Source organism: Alosa pseudoharengus, unplaced genomic scaffold, assembly GCF_046254945.1.
Source record: "Alosa pseudoharengus isolate Yale_2024_CS ecotype anadromous, Long Island Sound unplaced genomic scaffold, YU_APseudo_1.1 YU_APseudo_1.1_scf_3, whole genome shotgun sequence".
Taxonomy (NCBI): domain Eukaryota; kingdom Metazoa; phylum Chordata; class Actinopteri; order Clupeiformes; family Clupeidae; genus Alosa; species Alosa pseudoharengus.
The window spans coordinates 22,635,238-22,655,549 of record NW_027468718.1 but is presented as its reverse complement, the minus strand read 5'-3'; the positions used below and the strand labels follow the sequence as shown (position 1 = coordinate 22,655,549).

At 41.7% G+C, this 20,312-nt stretch overlaps 1 protein-coding gene across 2 annotated transcripts in view; it reads left to right on the top strand.

Annotated features, from left to right (window-relative positions):
- Positions 1-12,575, top strand: part of tsc22d1 (TSC22 domain family, member 1) — a 29,057-nt gene extending 16,482 nt beyond the window's left edge. The window contains exons 1-3 of one of the 2 annotated variants that reach the window (XM_076263595.1): positions 8,383-8,694; positions 9,191-9,242; positions 10,240-12,575. In XM_076263595.1, coding sequence (XP_076119710.1) covers positions 8,573-8,694; positions 9,191-9,242; positions 10,240-10,497 — 432 coding nt within the window. In that variant the 5' untranslated portion in view covers positions 8,383-8,572 and the 3' untranslated portion in view covers positions 10,498-12,575. Of the gene's footprint in view, positions 1-8,382; positions 8,695-9,190; positions 9,243-10,239 lie in introns of those variants that run through there. The other variant, XM_076263594.1, reaches the window with a different exon arrangement.
- The last annotated feature ends 7,737 nt before the right edge of the window (positions 12,576-20,312 follow it).

Genomic DNA, 20,312 nt, shown 5'->3' with positions numbered 1-20,312 from the left:
GATATGCAGAAAAAATTCTAAGCACAAAAGCAGAATGAAGTGCGAAGTTCAGCACAGAACAGGAAACGTGGGGTCTCACATACTTTCCTTCATGTCACAGAGAATTGTCAGCATCATCAAATTCAATATTATGCATCTTCCAGTGGTTCCCGTTTCCTCTCTCTTTGTTTGGAGAGTTCCGGTTAGTGCTCCACCTTAATGAATGCGTTTACATGGACATCTAGTATCCTACTTATTATCGGGTTATTTAGTTTTCCGATTTTGTGTTTGTGCATGTAAACATCAAATCCCCATTTCAGAGCCCCAGATAAGTCCTATATTCCGTTTTTTGAGGAATCCGGTTATGATGGCCAGAGTACTCAAAAAGAAACTGGTATACGATTATATAGAATGATTAGATCATCACAGTGTTTCCCAGATAATTGAATTCCATTTGTGGTGGTTGGTTTGCAGAATTAACTTGAATGCAACAGTTTTTAACAAATTAGCACAGCGTGGTTATGATGCTAACCAGATTTAAGCACAATTTAGTACAACCTGGAAAATCATTGTGTGGTGGTCAATGTTGATATTGTGCTGGCCGCCACAAATATAGTCAATGTATGGGAAACACTGCATCAAGCAGGTCAATAATCCAACATATATGTCCTGATCAATACAAAAACACTAACAGAATTAATACAAAATCAGGTTTCTGCCATGGTTGTGTCAGTTCCCTGAACTTCACAACAAACCATTTGGGGGCGCTTAAGAAGAAACCACAAGAAGACCAAAGAATCTGGATGATGCAGACACCCCATTACATGTTATTTACATTGTAGTGCATGCTTACTACCTAGAAGAACTGGAGGCACAGAGCCAACAGCCGTTATCAGAACCAATACAAAATTGACCATTTTCTGTGTCTTTTAATGGTTTATCAGGTTATCTGTCTTTTTATGAATTTAACATGGTTTGTTAGATGTATATTGAACAATATCTGTCCACAATAACGATTCTGTACGTCTTGAATGTCTTACAAATATTGTAAAGGTAACATGGTATTTTACAGAAAATTACACAATCCAATGAGGCTAGTAACGTAACCTAGCGTCATTAGAGAAGAAGCTAACAGCTGAGGAATGGCAAAGAGTTGGGCTGTCAGGTGTAATTTTGATTAAAAAAGAAATAGATAAATTAAATCCCAGTGTTCAGTTGCAGTATATCTCATGTAATGCTGGAGACTGTCAGGAAGTTATTTGCCTCAAAAAACGTTTAAGTAAAGAAAGGTTGGTGGCTTTTAGGAATTTTAAGTGGTGGTGGCTAAGGTAAATGTAGATTTTGAGGGAGGACACCCATGTTAAAATACACAGGGTTTCCACAGGTCATGGAATTTCCAGGATATCCTGGAATTTTAAAAAGTTTATTCCAGACATGGAAAGTCAGGGGATTCTATCATGTTTTTGGCCGTCATGGAATATCAGCGAATGTGTAGCATATTAAAAATGTAATTGGCATTTATCAAAAATAATATTTTCCATGCAGTACTTTTTTCTTGAGTTAATTCACATGCTTCCCATAATGCTGTGGCTGGTTTTTGTCTGCTTGGCACAAAGGTCTGTATATCTTTCTGGTCTATTAAAGGTCAGGAAATTTAGCTTATTATTCTGTGAAAGTCAGAGAATTTCACATTTGACTTAGAGTGGGAACCCTGATTACATTTATAGACGTACTCGTTTGACCATGTTGATGGGTATGTTGTTGCATGTGATTCATACTGTGTAAAACATATATAGTCACGTTATAGAATGATGAAGTTGTTTAATAAGACTGAGAAAGTCCTGAATTTTACATGACTGTCCATTAGGACCAACAGTTTGCTGCCTCCTGACCCCCAATGCATTGACTCTAAAGAAGTCCATTCTGTAAAGAGGAATGGGTGCAGGTGCATGTGCATGTCATTAGCTCGTGTGACAGAGAGAGACAGAGCTGTGTACGAGGAAGACCGGGATAAACAAACAGCTCTGTTTCTAATTGCAGATGGTTCAACAAATATACATAATGGCCAGAGGGTTGGTTTTTTTTCAGTTTGTGTAATGTTTTATAAAAGGTTCATGAGTAATATAAACTCTGTTGTGATGTTTGCAGTTTAGTTTTTAGTGAAGAGTATTTTTGAAATTAAATTGATTTTTATTTTGTTGGAAAAATTAAATTTATGTTGATTGTTTTATGTTGCTGCTTTTGACTGTGCATGTTTATGAGATAATATAGCATAGGCTTATGCACATTCCTTGTAAGGGCGCATTCAAACTAGACCGTTTGGTCTGGACCCGAGTTCATTTGAACCGATGGTTCGGTTGTCTTTGCTAGTGTACCCGGAACCTGACCAGAATCTGCTACAAAACAGTGGTCCGATTCGCTAGAACTTTGGTGTGGTTCGAATGCTAACCGTTCCAAAACCAGGAAATAAACTGCCGTGTAGATAGATAGATCGATCCCCAAAGAGAAATTCAAGTTTTTGTGATGTTGCCAAGCGATATTGGTAAACAGAAGCTAGTGTTTATCACTTTAATGGACCCAAGTGCACACATACCATTTTAGTCCCTTGAAAATAACCATAAAAATGCAGACACTTTGGTCCACTTTGTTTGATCCTTAATATCTTCATTTTCATACCCTGGGAATCCAGAGTTCTCGCGGAAGCATTTGCTCAGCAAGAGACTCTGGCAACAAATAATGTGCACGTAACTTTTGCCCCTTGCATCGTGGGGAACCACATCTGTATATCTGATATTGGCGGGCCAGAGGTGAGCTAAACAGATGACAGACGTAGTGTTATCCAAATCCAAGTCCGGAATCAGTCACTTAACATTGATCGTATAGTGTTATCCAATTGCGTGCAGTGAGATTTTCAAATGTGTGCTTGGTGCCGGCCCTCGAGTTGGGCCATTACGTTATTCGTGGCCAGACCCTTAATCTTTCAGATTGGGTTTGGTCCTTCAGGCTATCATTTTCATATGGTGGATGGAAAGATTTGCTTTCATTGGTAAATCAAGATTTCCTGTAGCTCCTTGCATAGATCGTCCCCCCCCTGCCATTCTTGCGAGGAGCACTCTCTGGTTGGCTTGGCACTGGTTTTTTTGACCCTTTTTGTGTCTGTATGTAATGGGGGAAGGTATGCTTGTGTGTGAGTGTGTGTCTCACTTCTGACTGGCTTTCTTTTGGGGGGGCTAATCCCACTAAAGCCAGGTTTCACTGCACATTACTTATACCTGATGCCCTTCTGTGCTCATTCTCTGCACACTTATGTAACACCATTTTATGGAACATTTACCAATGCATTTACAGAGTGCAAAACAAAGCTCTCTATATTAGTGTGGTTTTGATCACTTGCAGTATGCTATGTCAAATGTTTATCTCAGTCCAAGTATTGCATGGTATCAAATCACACAATTTAGTTACCGTGGCAATATACTTTACAATCCTTTGAAGGTTCCCTGTATCGGTGGGGAAAATTAGCCCAGTATCTCTTTGTAGACACAGTTCAATTGTAGCATTAGTAGCAAGGATCTGCTTATGCTTTGCTTATGTTTTGATGACTTCTTTGAACTGTTGAAAGCAGAAAACTCACTCAGATATGTCTTTTTCTGCCAATGGGCCCAAATTTGCAGACTTGTGGACTCTTTCTCCCAGTGCTATGTGTGCAGAAACTGTCCTCTCCATTCTGTTGGTTGTGTGCCGCATGTGAGTGTGAGCTGGAGAATGCAGGATGGGCTTCTGTTGTGCAACTTGCTGCTGTCAGCCCAATTGGCCAAAAGGCATGCTCTCATGCAGCGAGGCAATATGGGTATCATTTGTCTATGTCAAAATCCCACTGATGCTTAGTTGTACTTTGAACAAGTAGTTCTGAGAATGAATGTGGTGATTGACAATGTGGATGAATGTGATGATTGAGAATGTCTACCAGTTAATGCCACTGATTATGGTAGTGGGTGCATTTGTACTAGTATACTAGTAAGTATTTAGTATTTTCACATGATTCCTCATCAAATTCAATTTCCACTCTGTAGGATTCTGTAGCAATCTGGTAAGATTACAGTTAAAGGAAGGTTTCTGGGTGCCTGTCTGTACTGTAAACAAATTGAACAGTCTTTCCAGATATGTTATGACTAGGCACCATTCCACTTGGCACCTGAAAAAAAAACAGGATCTCTCAGTGTCAGATGAAAGTGGAGTTATGGTTGTGTTCATGAGGACTACACACGTTCACGGTCGTTCACACATAGGTCCGTATACGGTCAGTATAAGGTCCGCAGGTTAGCATCATATCTGAATCATCCGAAGGGTAGGACCTCCGTTTGACAAACCTCCGCATATACTCCGGAGGTTATATCTGAAAGCGCTTACTGAGACCCCATCTGAAAAAGACTGTATAAAATCCCTTGTTGTTCAGTGTATTTGAAGAGGTGGAACACCCTCCTCAGCAGGCCACCCAAATCTGAGAGAGACATAGGCGTGCTTCGTTGGTTGCAGCCTTGCTAAGCCCCACACTGGCCCACGGGACTGATGAGAAGTGACAAGATAAGTCCAGGCTCAAGTGCAGAGGCTCATTGCTCCACACTCCGACACCACCCCAATGCAGGGAACAAAGTGGGAAAGAATTGCGTTGCTATGCCTCAGGGAGAGGAGTGGATAAAGGGGAAGGAGAGGGTCAAGGGAAGGGACAAGGGGCAGTTTTGGGGGGCACAGAAATGGAGTCGGCAACAGCTTTGTTTCAGCCTCTCGTCAAAGAGAAGGAGAAAGATCAGTGGGAAGATTTTAATCTCTGTTGATGGTTTATGTAACTAGCAGGTCACATGACCTCAGGAGCTGTATGACATCACAGCTTGCCTTGCTCTTGTTTTCAGTCAATCTGAGGCGAATCTGCCTGTAAGACGCACAAAGGCACAGACAGCCTTGTTTGCTTTTACCCCCATTCTCTCTCTGATCTCTTCTCCATGTCACACTACAGGGATAAAACAGTCGTTTGTGTGTGTCTACATGAGTGTTTGAGTAAGCCTTGTGGAGAAAAAGAGGAATAAATTCTGTATCCGAAGTGGGGTTGATTGACACATCAATGAGAGAAACATTTTTCCAAATGCAGGGCCGAGACGAAATGGCCATGAAGCTATTGTTCTGGGAACTGGAACAGCATTTGAAAAGGTAAAGTGGCTGAAGTAAGCTGGAAATTAAGCAAACTGTATAGTTATGCTATACAGTCAATCTTAGAAAAAGAAACGAATTAGTCAAAATGTAGAGAGATAGATAGTCGATAGATCGGTAGGTTGATAGGTAGGCATGTTGTGTGTGTGACCTGTTTCAAGTGCTCGTTCTCCTCATGAATGAAAACTTCCTAAAACCTTTATCAATGAACTAGGCTACTCTACAAAGTTTTCACTCAAATTTTGTAAGAAACTATACGAGATTACTTGAATGTTTCATTGATATTATTTGAGTTAGGTTGGTTCCGATCCTTCATGGATAAACAAACTGTATTTCTCAAATGTATGTATGCCCTAAATGTGTGCGGTGCAGGGCTCCTTTGGTGTTGAACTTCTATTAGTGTAGCATGTTGAGGATGAATTAAAGTATCAGGAGCTACACTCAATGTTGTAGTGTGGGTCCTGTTATGGTCAAGATCTGGATCAAATAGGTCATCCCCATCTAATGACTCTGAGTGCTGGGACTTTAACAAGACTGATTCATGTTCAGATCGGGGACTGTTCTGCAAGCTTTGTTTACACTTCGCCCACATGCTATTGCATCCAACCTGATGTCATTGTAACATGGGACTTCCTCATCTACCACAAAAGTTTGGTTGACTGCTGGAATTCATCTCTGTACACTGTGCAGCAGCCTTTGTTTAGTGGTGGTTGAGAATGATTTGGTTGTTTGGCTTAAACGAGTCCAGTTTGGTCTTGCTATTGTACTGGACTTCGAACAACTGTATCTATGTTTGAACTGTATCTAGGCCATGAGGTGATGGTTTGAGTTCAATAGGTGCTCTGAGAAGTAAGGCCATGGATCACAGTTGTCTGACATATTTTGTTCTGAGGTCAGGTCATCATGGACACTGAAGGTATATTTGGGCTCTGTAATTGTCTAAATCCACCTTCCATCAAAGAACACCGGAAGAGCTTACTTTGAGCTGCTTAGTTAGGTTTTGGCTACACTTGGTGTTCCGTTACATTTAATGAGGATAAGTGATCTATATTTGCTATTCAGACACACAGATAAGTCTGCCTGAAACATGTAGCTACAGTATATCCAGTATATATATTGGGGCAGCCGTGGCCTACTGGTTAGCGCTTCGGACTTGTAACCGGAGGGTTGCCGGTTCGAACCCTGACCAGTAGGAACGGCTGATGTGTCTTGAGCAAGGCACCTAACAAGGCACCTAACCCTCACTGCTCCGGAGCGCCGCTGTTGTAGCAGGCGGCTCACTGCGCCGGGATTAGTGTGTGCTTCACCTTACTGTGTGTTCATTGTGTGCTGAGTGTGTTTCATTCACGAATTGGGATAAATGCAGAGAACAAATTTCCCTCACGTGATCAAAAGAGTATACATATACAATACTTACTTACTTATATCCCACATCTTCATCATATTGATCTGTCGTCTTTCCATAAATTACCAAACGTGGTAACAATAGCTGTTTATGACTTATTTGCCGGTAGGTATCAGCAGTCTGGACTGGAAATGGCTAACATTTATTTATGTTTATGGTTATCAAGTAGAAACTTGGGTCATGTTAGCACCCTCTGGGCTACTGGTCATTTCAATTTTATAGTGAAGTCTACTGGTCATTTCAATTTTATAGTGAAGTCTACTGGTCATTTCAATTTTGCAGTGAAGTTGTGATTGGCCATGTTTTGATTTGGCATCAACACAAGCATGCCTTTTAAACACTCTCCTATCTAACGTGTTTTTGTGCATTTCCACATAGTATGTTTTTCCTCATGCACTCCACAAACAACCCTCGTCAATTGTCTTATTGTCTTAATTGGACATGGTTAAGGATGGCTACATTTGATAGGTCTTGTGACAATCCTTTATAGGGATTAGAATCTAGGGATGTTCAGTTTTGAATTGAACTTCCATCCTCAACAACCGTGCCCTTGCTTGTGGTAAAAGCTTTCCTGTTATTATCTACTTTCACATTATAGCCAAGGTAACAATTGTTGTGACACTGGCAAGACGTTTACCCTTATAACATTCAAATGTATTACATTTGCTTGTGGATTTTAATTTCCTTTTTATTTGGCTTTGTTAAGAATGTCTTTTCATTGTAATGGAATGGCCCACAGGTAACAGTGTAGGGGAATGAATTGTTCACACAATTTTATTTTTATTGCACAACAAATGGCATCACTATAAAACATTCTATTTTTTCCTCATTACGAATAAGTTGACTAATTATGTATTACCTATACATTTTAGATATCTATAAAAGTAGGGCTGTTGACAATGTAGAAAATATTTGCAGGGTTCCCATGGGGTCATGGAATTTCTGGAATATCATGGAATTTGTATAAAGTCTATTCCAGACATGGCAAGTCAGGAAATCTTATCAGGAAGTTTGTAGCTGTTTGAATTGTACTTGTCAAAATACATTTCCACACAGCATTCATGTTTTTAGCTTTTTCCATTACTGCTTGAGTGGTTGTGGTTAGCCTTACTTAGATTTTTTTAAATGGCCTTTTATTCATTTTCCACTCGTTACACAGCTGCTCTAAAATCTTTGGTGGTGAAGTAATTTCAAGTATATTATAATCATTCATTAGCAGATTATGATTTTATATATATTTGTCAGGGAAAAGTCATGGAATTTTACATTTGACTTTAGTGTGGGAACCCTGTATTTGACTCAAGCTCTATGTTGATGTTCAGTTTATTTAGAGCTGTTCTTACTTTAGCCAGCAAGTGGCAGTGCATTTACGTGTGGAACAAAATAATCAAACAGGCCTTTCACATCAGAAAATATTTATTCTAAGAACTAAAATGTAGCCTGCTGTGCAATAGGGTTTGCTTCTTCTGAACTGACACTTTGATTTTAATTTATCTCTTCATTAACAGTTTTGTAAAAAAAAAAAAAAAAAAAAACATTTAATTAATGTGATGCCATCGACTTTCTCAGTAAACAAAATGGATACAGAGAAGATGCCCTAGTAACGAGTTTGGAAACTCATATCTTGTTCCAACCGGTTTTCGTTTGGAATATATTATGATGATACAGTCGGATGAGATGCTATTGGGGGCGTATCTACATATAGTTATTAATATTAATGTATCTCTTCGCCAATAGGAGTCAGCCATGTGCTGTTTTTCTCGCATAAATTATGCAAATTGTATAGGCTGCATATTTTCATGAAAGCACAGATGAGCTGACCTTGGCGGTTTTTTGTGCCGCAGTCCTAGAAGAACGCTCTCCGGATAGAACCCTTCCCTTCGAGGCTATAAGCTACCTTGCTTGATCAACCTTGAAAATGTGATATTTAATCAAGAGACGGAGGTTGTGCTGTAGGCTACAGCTACATCCTATGGATAAAGAAGCATGAATTGTGCATGCCACAGCGTGGCGATGGATCTTGGTGTTTGTCAGTTGAGACATTTTTCGATATCTTTCCTGTCGTCATTGCTGGAAACGGACAGCTCGCCCGTTCGATTGGATAATAGGTACATAATTTCAGTGAACTATTTTGAGGGGAGAAGATATTAGAGCGATATCTTGGTTGTCTGGACATTCATCATCAAGGTTGAGCATCAGGGGTTCGTAATGGAAAGCCGCCAATGTTTTTTACGTTTCTGTTTTCTCTCTCTCTTATTGTGCCGAGTAGCCTAATACAGAACAATTCTGCGTGCTGCCATTTTGTTAAGGTCGAAATATGTTGTTGCAAGTTGTAGACTCGCTTTCACCAGGGTTCGGATGCTGCACCTTAGTGCGTGGAATATCTTGAGATGTGCCGCTGAGTCAACGTTCGTTAACGTGATTGAATGGGAAAGGATATTTGCTTGAATCATGCATATGTCACTTTAATTTCCTGGTAAAGTTTTTAAGTCTTGACAAATGTTTGTTATTTAGAGGCCTATGTTTGTCATTGTAGTTTACCCTGTGCAATTGTAGCCTAGGTGAAAGGAAAATGAAGTGATCACTGTTGTTTTGTCTCTGCAGTTCCTCGGGTGCCAGTGTTGTTGCCATAGACAATAAAATTGAACAAGCAATGGTAAGTCCACTATTCCTTTCTACTTGTTGTTTATTTTCTGTACCATATAGGCTACAAAGATAAATGCTTAACGTAGCCTACTTAATGACATTTAAACCAGTAACCAAATTGCATCCCTAGTGGAGTTACATAAGGTATTAAATGTGGTGCTTGAAGTGTTCAATCACAGCTTTGCATTGCAGAGGTTCAGTGTGGTCATGGTGTAAGATCTTTAAGGGTAGGGGGTCAGTCTTGGCTCATACTATGACCAACAGCTATGTCATACTGGATTCTGTTGTGCACTTCAAAGCCTTGCCCACTGTTGCTAGGCAAACCCTAAATCTTTGACACTGTGTTAAAAATATCTCCCGCTCTGATTGGCTGCTGGGTATGTGGGCAGGCCATTGTGCTGATTTTATGACGTTTTGTGCAAAGCAAAGGAGGAGGATCTATAGAATGATGTAGCAAACACATATCCACAGTAGTTAGCCTTTCCCTCTTAGGACTTTGAAATGTATTTGATTAATTTGCAGTTTTCTTGGTAAAACCATTGTCTAGACCAGTGTTTCCCAACCTTTTTTCCTTGAAGGCCCCCTTGCCTAAGACAAGCCAGGGCCCCCTACCCAAACTCCTACCCGCATACACACACAAAAAGAATAAAGTAATTAATTACAAACTTATAAGTTCAGAGGTCAAAGGTAAAAAATAGCTACATGAATTTAAATGTGGAACAAAAATATGTTTTAATTATACAGAATTTTGATTATCCAATTGGGTGTGTTATTGGGATTTTATACATTTAATGTGCGTAAATATAATTTTAGTAACCTTACAACCTCAACCCTGGCAACATTGTGCGGACCCCCTGCAATCTCTGGCGACCCCTAGTGGGGTCTGCGGACACCAGGTTGGGAACCACTGGTCTAGACAGTACTTTTTTGTTCATTTTGTGTTTGTATTTCATTGCCATAAATCTAAATTTTGAGGGACACACAGCTATTTTCTTTCTTGCCTTCAGGATTTGGTGAAGAGTCACCTGATGTATGCCGTACGGGAGGAGGTGGAAGTTTTGAAAGAGCAGATCAAAGAATTGGTAGAGCGGAACTCTCAGCTGGAGCAGGAAAACAACCTGCTAAAGAACTTGGCCAGTCCAGAACAGCTGGCACAGTTTCAAGCACAAGTGCAGAGTGGCTCACCGCCGGCTTCCATTCAAGGTAGCCAGCAGCCTGCCCCATCGGTCCAGCTTGCCTCTCAGACCTCTGGGCCTTCTGCATAGCCACCTTTTAACACAGTGGCATAAAGACTGTGCAAAACGACTGAATGCAAACATGTTCAAGCTAATGATCATTAAACCTGAAGATCGATGCCTCATTTACAGGAGAATTCTGTTAAAGGCTATTGTTTCTTTTTGCACATATTTGACTTTCAAAACTTGATGCAGTGTTACAACTGAAACACAACTGACAATCCGGTCATGCTCCGGAAGCTGATGATGGAATGTTGCCAAAAAAGACAAACAAGCTGGACATGACATTATGAATCACTGTGCCTAAGTCTAATAGATTTCAAATGTTGTTAATTTCCATTAGTGACTAAGGGATTGTAAATGTTTGTCATTATGCTCCCTCGAGATTTGTCTGTGTATGTAACCACAGCAGTCCTTAGGTCTGTGCTCTTGATTGGAGGAAAGCATTTTTCATGGTGATGGATGGTCAAAACTCAGAGCCCCATCTGGCATGGGGCTGGGGTGGGTGGGAAGTGTTAATTTTGTTATAGTCATAATTATTATTTATAATTGTTTGAAGGGAAAACACATTCTTCAGGATAGGCTGTTTCCTTTTAAGATTGAGCTCATCATTGCCCTTGTTAAACCCTTATTCATTTTTTTAAGAGCCTGGGTGAAATCTTTTGTTGGGTTGAGCTTAAATACTAAAGAGATGGAAAACAGTATGTATATTTCTGTACATCTAGTGTAAGTGCTTTGTAAAATAACAATACCATGGAAAGAGTGGAGAGATGCTATTAAGCTTGTACAAAAAATGGAAACAAGCTGATTATTAAGTGACCTGAGCATTTTGGGCAGTGTTTTTAATGCTGTTATTCTGGGAGTGGAGCACACCAACAGTTGTAAGGATGTTTACCTGACAGAACACCTGGTTCCATACACTGTCTGTATTCACTCCTACTTGTAAACATGGGTCACTTGAATTTCTTATGAAGTGTTGCATCCAGGCTTGGAATTTCACCATTTTAGGGGCAAGGCCACTTGGCCTTTAGCTGGGCATATTTGGTGGGTGGGGGGTCACCAAGGCCAAAGTAAACTACACAGTAATAGGCTATAAAAATTATCACAGTTGTACTTAGCCTATTCACAGCAGTAGACCTGCATCACTGTATCTAGGCTATATTTAAAATTTATTTTATATTTGGCCTGTTATGAAATCATGTTTTGAACAATTTAAACACATTGTGAAAGCCCAAATTTGGAGACATGCATGTCGAAATTTGCTGCAAATTCAAAACCGGAATACTATGGAACGGTTAACTGTACAGGGGACTGCTTTACACCTTTGTGTTCGGTAAGGTCTGCTATGTATTCTGATATATGGTTTGTCATGTGTTGAACGAAGGGTTCGTGAAGTATTCCACCGAGATGAATGGGTAGGGAGATGGGCGCAGAACCTTATGTAGAATTTATGATTAAATTGAATCATATTATGTACTTTTCTCACGAACCGTTCACCACAGCAATTAGCGGCAAACATCATTTAAAAGATGAGAAAAAGCTCTTTCATGTGATGTGATACTTTGTCTGTGTGATGAGTAGGCTACTTCGGGAGTAGTTCAACTGAGAAGAATGGGTGAATTTGGACGCACTTTCTTTCTGGCCGTGCGCTGTTACTTTCTCCACTGCGTAAAACACTAAATTAATTTGCGCTGTGAATGCTAAGCTTATTTTGACAGGCCATAGGCTTAATAAAAATCACTATTAGTCGGACGCAAAGTAGAATATTGAAATAAGGGGCCACCAAGGACACATAGGCCTGTAAACCTCTGATTTTCAAAGGGGCGTCACAGCCAAAGCAAGGTGCAACGACGGCCGTGGCAGCAGTGAAATTCCTACCCTGATTGCATCCACAGATTTCATTTTTATTTTGACAGTGAAACACTCTGGCTGATAACTCTTAACTTGCATTTGCGATGAATATCATTACAGAATATGGATATGACTTTTGCATTACACATATGCTTATGTTCTGTGCATGTTCCTCAAACCAGATAAGTTGTAACAACTCAGTTGCACTTCTCAACTTTGAATAAAATGTTACAGAAAAAAAGATTTTTGATAACCAATGGTGTCCATGTTTGCTTTTACTGTATGCAGAGTTTTCAAGGTAAACCTTACATAGGCCGTAGCCTACTGGTTAGTGCTTCGGACTTGTAACCGGAGGGTTGCCGGTTCGAACCCCGACCAGTAGGCACGGCTGAAGTGCCCTTGAGCAAGGCACCTTACCCCTCACTGCTCCCCGAGCACCGCTGTTGATGCAGGCAGCTCACTGCGCCGGGATTAGTGTGTGCTTCAGCTCACTGTGTGCTGAGTGTGTTTCACTAATTCACGGATTGGGATAAATGCAGAGACCACATTTCCATCACGGGATCAAAACAGTATATATACTTATACTTAAATAACTTGATTGGAACTTTGACTAGTGAATGTCATTTGCATGGGGTAATATATCAAATGTGTACATACCTCCAGAGCCAGATAGAGTGGACTGATGTAAGTGCATTTTAGTGTTGAGCTGTCATCTAAATATCAGCACCTTGTCATTCCAGACATTCCAGCTCTATAATTCTTTTGATCTACAAATGATGACCATTTTAAAGGAGCAATGCCATACACTTTTCAACTCACTTATAACATTCCCAGAGATGCTTTTGTAAAGTCTGCAGGGTTTTTTATCAAAAGAATGTTTACCTGTTTTTCTCATGACGTTCTTACGATCTGAAAGTAGAGATTCACCGGTTGCAATTTTCTGGTCGGATTCCGATTTTTGACCTGCCAATTTAATTTCTTCTAACCACTTTACAGCACACAGAAAACAAATATTTGTATCTTTTCTTTAATAAAATATTTTAACTGAAATTTAATCAATAATGGAATGGCTGTTAAAAAATGGAACAGATGAACAGACCGATTCTTCTTCAAATCTAACTTCAGCTGTAGTGTTTCTTTATCATAGTGCTTAAAAAGGACAGAACACAGAATATAGTATGATCATGTTAGTCAATTATTAAAGGGCATTAGCAAATAAAGTGCATAGAGTTCTGAGAAACCAGACAATCCATAGTCCATATAACAGTAGAGACCAAATGCAGTACGATTGTATATAGAGCATTGTTGAGGTGCATTAATAAAATGCATAGTGATCAGAGGTAGTCATACAGTCCATAGTCCATGTGCAAAGGGAGAGGGGGTGGATAAGGGCGGCACAGGGGCTAGTGTTGGGTCTTGGTGTTGAGCAGTGCTATGGTGTTGTGAAAAAAGCTGTTTCTGAGCCTGCTGGTACGACTCCTAAGGCTCCTGTAACATCTCCCAGACGGGAGGATGGAGAACAGTCCATGACGGGTGTGTGTGGTCCTTGATGATATTGTGTGCACGTGGCAGACACCGAGAGTGATGAAGGTCAGTTGATGGCTGGGAGTGATGTGCCAATGATTTTTTGAGCAGTTTTCACCACTCTTTGTAGGGCTTTCCTGTCAGTCATTGTGCAGTTTCCACACCACGCCGTGAAGCATTTAGTGAGGATGCTATCGACAGTGCAGTGATAGAAGTTACCAAGGATCTGAGGGGAGAGTCCAGCTTTTTTCAGTTTTCTGAGGAAGAAGAGGCGTTGTTGAGCTTTCTTGGTCAGAGTGGAGGTGTTGAGTGACCAGGAAAGGTCTTGTGAAATGTGGACACCCAGGAACTTGAAGCTGGTGACCCGCTCTACTTCAGCCCCGTTGATGTGAATGGGTGTGTGAATGGCTGCCTGCCTTTGCTTTCCGGAAGTCGACAATGAGTTATTTGGTTTTGGAGGTGTTCAACGCAAGGTTGTTATTTGCGCACCATGCTGCCAGGTGCTGCACTTCCTCCCTGTAGGCTGTTTCATCATTGTTCTTGATCAAGCCGAGCACTGTTGTGTCGTCTACAGATTTGATGATTGAGTTAGTGTTGTGAATGGGGGAGCAGTCATGGGTGAAGAGGGTGTACAGTAATGGGCTGAGCACACACCCTTGTGGCACACCAGTGTTTAGAGGAAGTGTAGTGGAGGAGAGGTTATTTAACCTCACCATCTGGGGTCTGTTGATCAGAAAGTCCAATATCCAGGTGCAGATGGATATGTTGATGCCAAGCCTGAATTTCATGATCAGATCAGATGGTGTGACTGTGCTGAAGTCGATGACTAACATCCAAGCATAGGAATTGCTATTATCTAGATTTAGGTACTCCACCATATGTATGAAAACAGTGTATGTCTGTTTTGCCATGAAAAACCCCCGCCTGTTTAAAGCAGGTGTAATCCAAATTCTGGTTAAATGTGTCAATTAGAGAAACTTTCAGAGACAGCTGAGTCAGTATTCAGAGCATTGTAGGCTACTATGTCAAAAGCAACTTTAATTTTTGTAAAGTAATAAACCACCAATGCAATAAAAATCTGCATGTTTTAAACCCAACAACGTAACAACTTCTCACCAACGGTTTGATACGAACCTCGATTTTTCTTTTTTTGGATGGGGGGGGCTAGACATTTCAATAGCCTACCTTAGAATACCAGAGGATTACAATATAATATATCTGTATTATTTTATATCTTGATATAAAAAGAGAGAATACTGAATGTCTGATATTTATGACAGCACACTTTATGCAGATTAGCCTATAGCTTAGGCCTACTATTTCTATTACAACTCTACCACATTCAGCTGTCTGGTTGAAGCCTGGAAATATTGTAAACAAAGTAGCATAGTTGGCTAGCTTATCCTAGTCTACTGATTGGACTGTTCAGTTTTCTCATGTGTGTTTAAGGTAATACTGTTCTCCTTGGGACAAGCCTTTTGGGAAACATTGGTATTGAGATGATCATTCAGTTCTCCCAGAATCCCCAGCGCGAAACATCGTGGGAATCTCAAGCACAGTCCAGCACGCTGGCGTTGCACAGCTCCCCCAACAAGCCATTGCCGTCCTCGGCGCGGGCGTTCCCACATTCAGTCCAGCAATTAGTCTCTGGCACTGCCACACAGCAGGTGGGGTGCACACACCGCAAGAGCCCTACTCACCCTGGGGAACCACAACCACCAGCGGCCCAATGCGGGGCGTGTTAGCAGTCACCTGGTCTGTCGCCTCTCGTCCCCAGCTCCCTTCAGAGAACGCCCTCAGGTCGCACTTTCGCAGTGTGTACCACTGCAACGTTCCTCCAACACCTGGCGGGGCCTAGCCTCCGCTGCCACAGACTCCCCGGCGCTGAGCACCGTAACTGGCACTGCACCTCCGATGCTCCACTCCGTCGTCTCGCCAGTCGGGGCAGCAGACTCCAGCTCCATCGCAGCTGGACCACGCTGCACACAGCTACAGCTACCGACGTTGGTGTCCCTCCTCTGCTGGCTTGTCGCAGAGCTGTCCTCCGCTGTTCCGGCCACTCCACACCGTCACGATCACGCCAAGGCCTAGACCTTCTCTCTGGCTCGTGCCATCGGATTTCACACAACAAACTTGTTTTCCCCCTTATTTTTCTAAAGAGCACCGGCGAACAGGCCGACTCGAACAGGCTCCGCCAACCGTCCGTCCTCAAGGCACCACCTCCTTGCCGCTCCACCTCTGCTCTGCTCCGCAGCCAGGGCCACCGCCAACTCTAGCCTAAAGCTGTCCGGCGGGGGCAGGGGCTCAAGGTCTTCTCTCGGTGAAGTCAGCGCCCAGGCCAGCGTCACTACCTTATTTTCCAAGGCCGCTTCCTCAGACCGCGCTCCCAGTCGCGTGAAGTCCTTCTCCGCCGTGGCCACTGCATCGAGACCCTCTTCAGGCAAGCATTTCTCCCATAGCCAGGCCCAGGCGACGGCTGGTCTCCTCCTGCGGCTTCTACTGAAGGCCTCTGTAAGTTTTTTAGTACCCCTTACAAGGGCTCTCTTCGAATCCTTTTGCTTGGGCCTCCACCTAGCGGTGAGCATGGACGGATTATGAACTTTCGGGCCCCTGGGCCCAGATGTATTAAAGGCCTCCCACTAATTGTCGCATATGTGGAAGGGGGGTTTGGAGGTCCTTCCTCAGAAATGTTTTAATTTGTTTGATGTGATTTCCTGTATTCTGGTGCATTTTGGGGATGGCCAATACTAAATTCAATCAGATTCATAGCCTACATCCTGATGTGTTGATATTGAGGCAATAAATTCATGCAAAGGCTTAAGCTTCAGGGCCCCCTGACCCCTTGGGCCCCTGAGCCGGGCCCGGTAGGCCCGTGCAGTAATTCATCCCTGGCGGTGAGGTCTCCCACTCCCGGCTCCTCCAGCACTGAAGACACTGTCTCCTACAGAACGCAACTTGCTCCTCCATGGAAAACGTGCCCATCTACAGGTGCTGCTTTGGAAAGCAGCTGACCGTCCTGATCCACCGGCTGCCGGCCAAAAAACCCAGCAAAATCAGCTTAATGAGAGTAAAAACTTGACCAAACCAAGTTTAAATAGTGATTTTGAATCTTGAAAATGTCAGATATGGACTCAGCATCTCCAGTAACCCCTAAAAACATACTAACATGGTCCCTTTTGGCCAAGCAGCTCTTATAATATGATCAATATATGTGATTATGCTAATTAGCTCAATTACACAAATTGCCCAACATATGCAAATTAGCATCCGGCAGTTTCTGCATGATGGGAACCCATACTATATATTTCCATCATAAAACTTTGGTGTACTCAACATTTCCGGGTTCACCTTTCTGTCCACTGGACTATATCGGCAGCAACCCAATTAAGCTGACGAGACAGTCCACTGATAGCAATCAGCAGTTTCTTATCGTAGGCCTGCAGGCTGGCTGAAAGTTGTTGATCGCGTCCATGCAGAGGAGTTGAAGGGGAGTTGAACGCGAGACGCCGTCCAGCCATTGTAGATCACGAAGCAGCAAAACACAGTAACTGGGGATAAAGGTCTGAGTACAGGAATACAAACCTGTGCTCGTCTTGCAAGCAAAGATTGTTGCAAGTACTGCTGTATGGGTCATGCCTGATGACCTCACACGTGATGGGACGAGGAGTAGGAGGCTCGTCGGGCTCCTCCAATCACATGCGAGGTCATTGTTATACGGAAGGACTCGCGAGACAAGCTCGCATCTATGATATAAACAAAGATAATTAATGCGTAGCAAGATGGGTCGTCCTAGTTCATGTCTATGAGGGCAAAGTGGAGTTCAGTCAGAGACGGGCTCTGGTTCAGTCCCCGCCTGCACAGGGGCGTGTCACTGGCGTATGACTGACGTTTGAACGCCTCGGTTCCACGCCAGACAGAAGCCGGAGTATAAAACAAACTTGGTGTACACCCTCAATAGGCTTGTTCGACTTGAGGCAGTGCATACCTAAATTCTCAAATTATGGCCGGGATTCTATTTATAGCCGGGCCTCAGATTTGGACAAATTAAGACCGGTAATAATTGCCTACACTGTTTAACTCATAAAAGAGCTCTTCTTACTATTTTATATTGTTGGTTGGTTTAATATTGTTGCCAATGAAAAGTCGTTGTCATACACCATGGGTCTCCAACACGTCACTCTCAAGCTACCAGTCACTTGCCCTTCTGAGCTTGCCAGAGGCTGAAGCAGATAGATAGATAGATAGATACCGGTACTTTATTGATCCCCAAGGGGAAATTCAAGCAGTAGCCTACATTTAAACATTTAGGCTATCGTAGACCTATTTGGCTATACACAATAAGTTCCATGAATGAATAAAGCAGATGCCTTGTCTCGCAATAAGCGGATGGAAATCCCGACACTCTTTCAACTACATAACATATCATTTAGCAATATAATCAAACAGTCCAAACGTAAATCTTCTGCTTTTGATAGCCTATCGGTATGCCGCTCCAAACAAAACGTATGTCTCACAATAAAACGCACCACGCAAGAAATAAAGGCCTGCCAGCCTGCCCCAAATAAAGGTGCTGTGCTTTGCGCAGTAAATAAAATAATTTGAGGATTTACGATAGTCTGTCTCCTAAACATTCCTCATCCGTTATTCAGACATGCACGAAAACATTTGAAAACAAAACTCACAGCCATTAGTTATTTTGAGAATGATGACTTTCTCTTCTGCATTGTCCTAACTGTTAAAATGAGGCATATATGACGAGGCATTGCAATAATGTTTACAGAGATACACTGTAAGGTGGGCTGCAATAAGTATGCAGACTGTCACGATTGACTGACACGCGTGTGCACATTATCGAAATTTTATACCGGACGCTTTAGGCTATAGTCATTCTACATGGGTTTAGTTAATCATCCGGCTATAATAAGACCAAACTTTAATAGTGGTTGTCTGAATCTTGAATTTAGTCACGATAAGTCGAGCGACGAGTAGGAATGAACAGGTATGATAAGGGATCAGATTCCAAAAATAATTCTGTGGAAATGCATGGATTCCAGTTGCTGCTACTGGAAGCAACTGGAATCCATGCATTTCCACAGAATTATTTTTGAACCCCAACTTTATGAGGTGAGCTAGTGGGTAGATGGGTAGTGAGGTTGCTACCCATATCCGTAATTCATGATTTATTAATTTAGCAACTTCTGGACAGAAGCAGAGAGCTGGGCTCTCTTCTCAAGTCAAGCTTTTACAGTAATATTCAATACCTGGTGAAAGGTACATTCTTGATGCTGATGCATAGACATTTACCAAACAGAAGTTTTTATGGAAGATTCTTGGATTTCTGTACAAAATTCTGGAAATGTTAGGATTTCTCTCATGGTCCAAACAAAAATATGACAAGTCATGCCATGTAACCAACAATCCCAACAGAAAAGAAGGAATCTCTTTACAGTTGTTTGCAACTACTACTACTACTACTACTACTCACTGAGCATTGTTTCAGAACACTGTGTGTGTGATTAGTGGTGCTTTTTATTCTTTGTCCAGTACTTCTAGTTGTTCTGCAAGCCAGGCTATACTCACATTGTTTGTGACACTACATCACACAAAACCATTTCTCTACACTAGTGCTGTTTTAGCTGGCAAACCTTTCGCCGAACAAAGCAACTATGGACAAAAGATATACAATCACAGAGAGGGTGACCTCTGAAACCCCCAGAGAATGCAAGAACAGCCAACCAGCCCCTACATGCAATAACTGAATTCAGCAAGAATGAGTATATCTCAATATGTGTGTGTGCACGCACACGCTTTTAACTTCATTCATTAGAGGGTAATGGAGTCCCTGGGCTACACCTGATTGACAAGTGAAAATAGATTTCGACAAAGTAATGTTAAATAATTCAAAACATATCATGTAAAATAAGTGGTTGCATAAATATTCACACCGCTTAAAGTAACTGACCTAATTCAATAGAGGTCCAGCCAATAGGTGCTAATAATTAGTGAAATGGAGTTCACCTGAGTGCAATGAATGTGTCTTAAGTTATTGCAATACACCTTTCCATATTGAATGTGAGTGCATGTGCATGCAAGATTTACCACATTTGATCATTGCACTAGAGAAAATATTAGCTATTTGCACTAATTATTCCTTTTAGTTTACACCTTCCTGCTGTAGCCATATTTCCATTTGAGTACTTGCTTTGTGGGATTAAAACTACAGGAGACCATCTCACATAACACAGATTTTGGCTACCAGAAAGTTGCTAGCACCAACATATTTTAACAAAAATACAATTGGGTCATTCTATGAAAAAATTGCCTTTTCCACTATGCAGTTTTCAAAAATGTTCATCAAAAGTAAACTTCTTTTTAATTAATCCACAGCATTTAAGACATGATCACCCTCATATTTGCCCACCTCAGGCATACATTTTTTCCCACATTGAAATATAATGGGGAAATGTGAT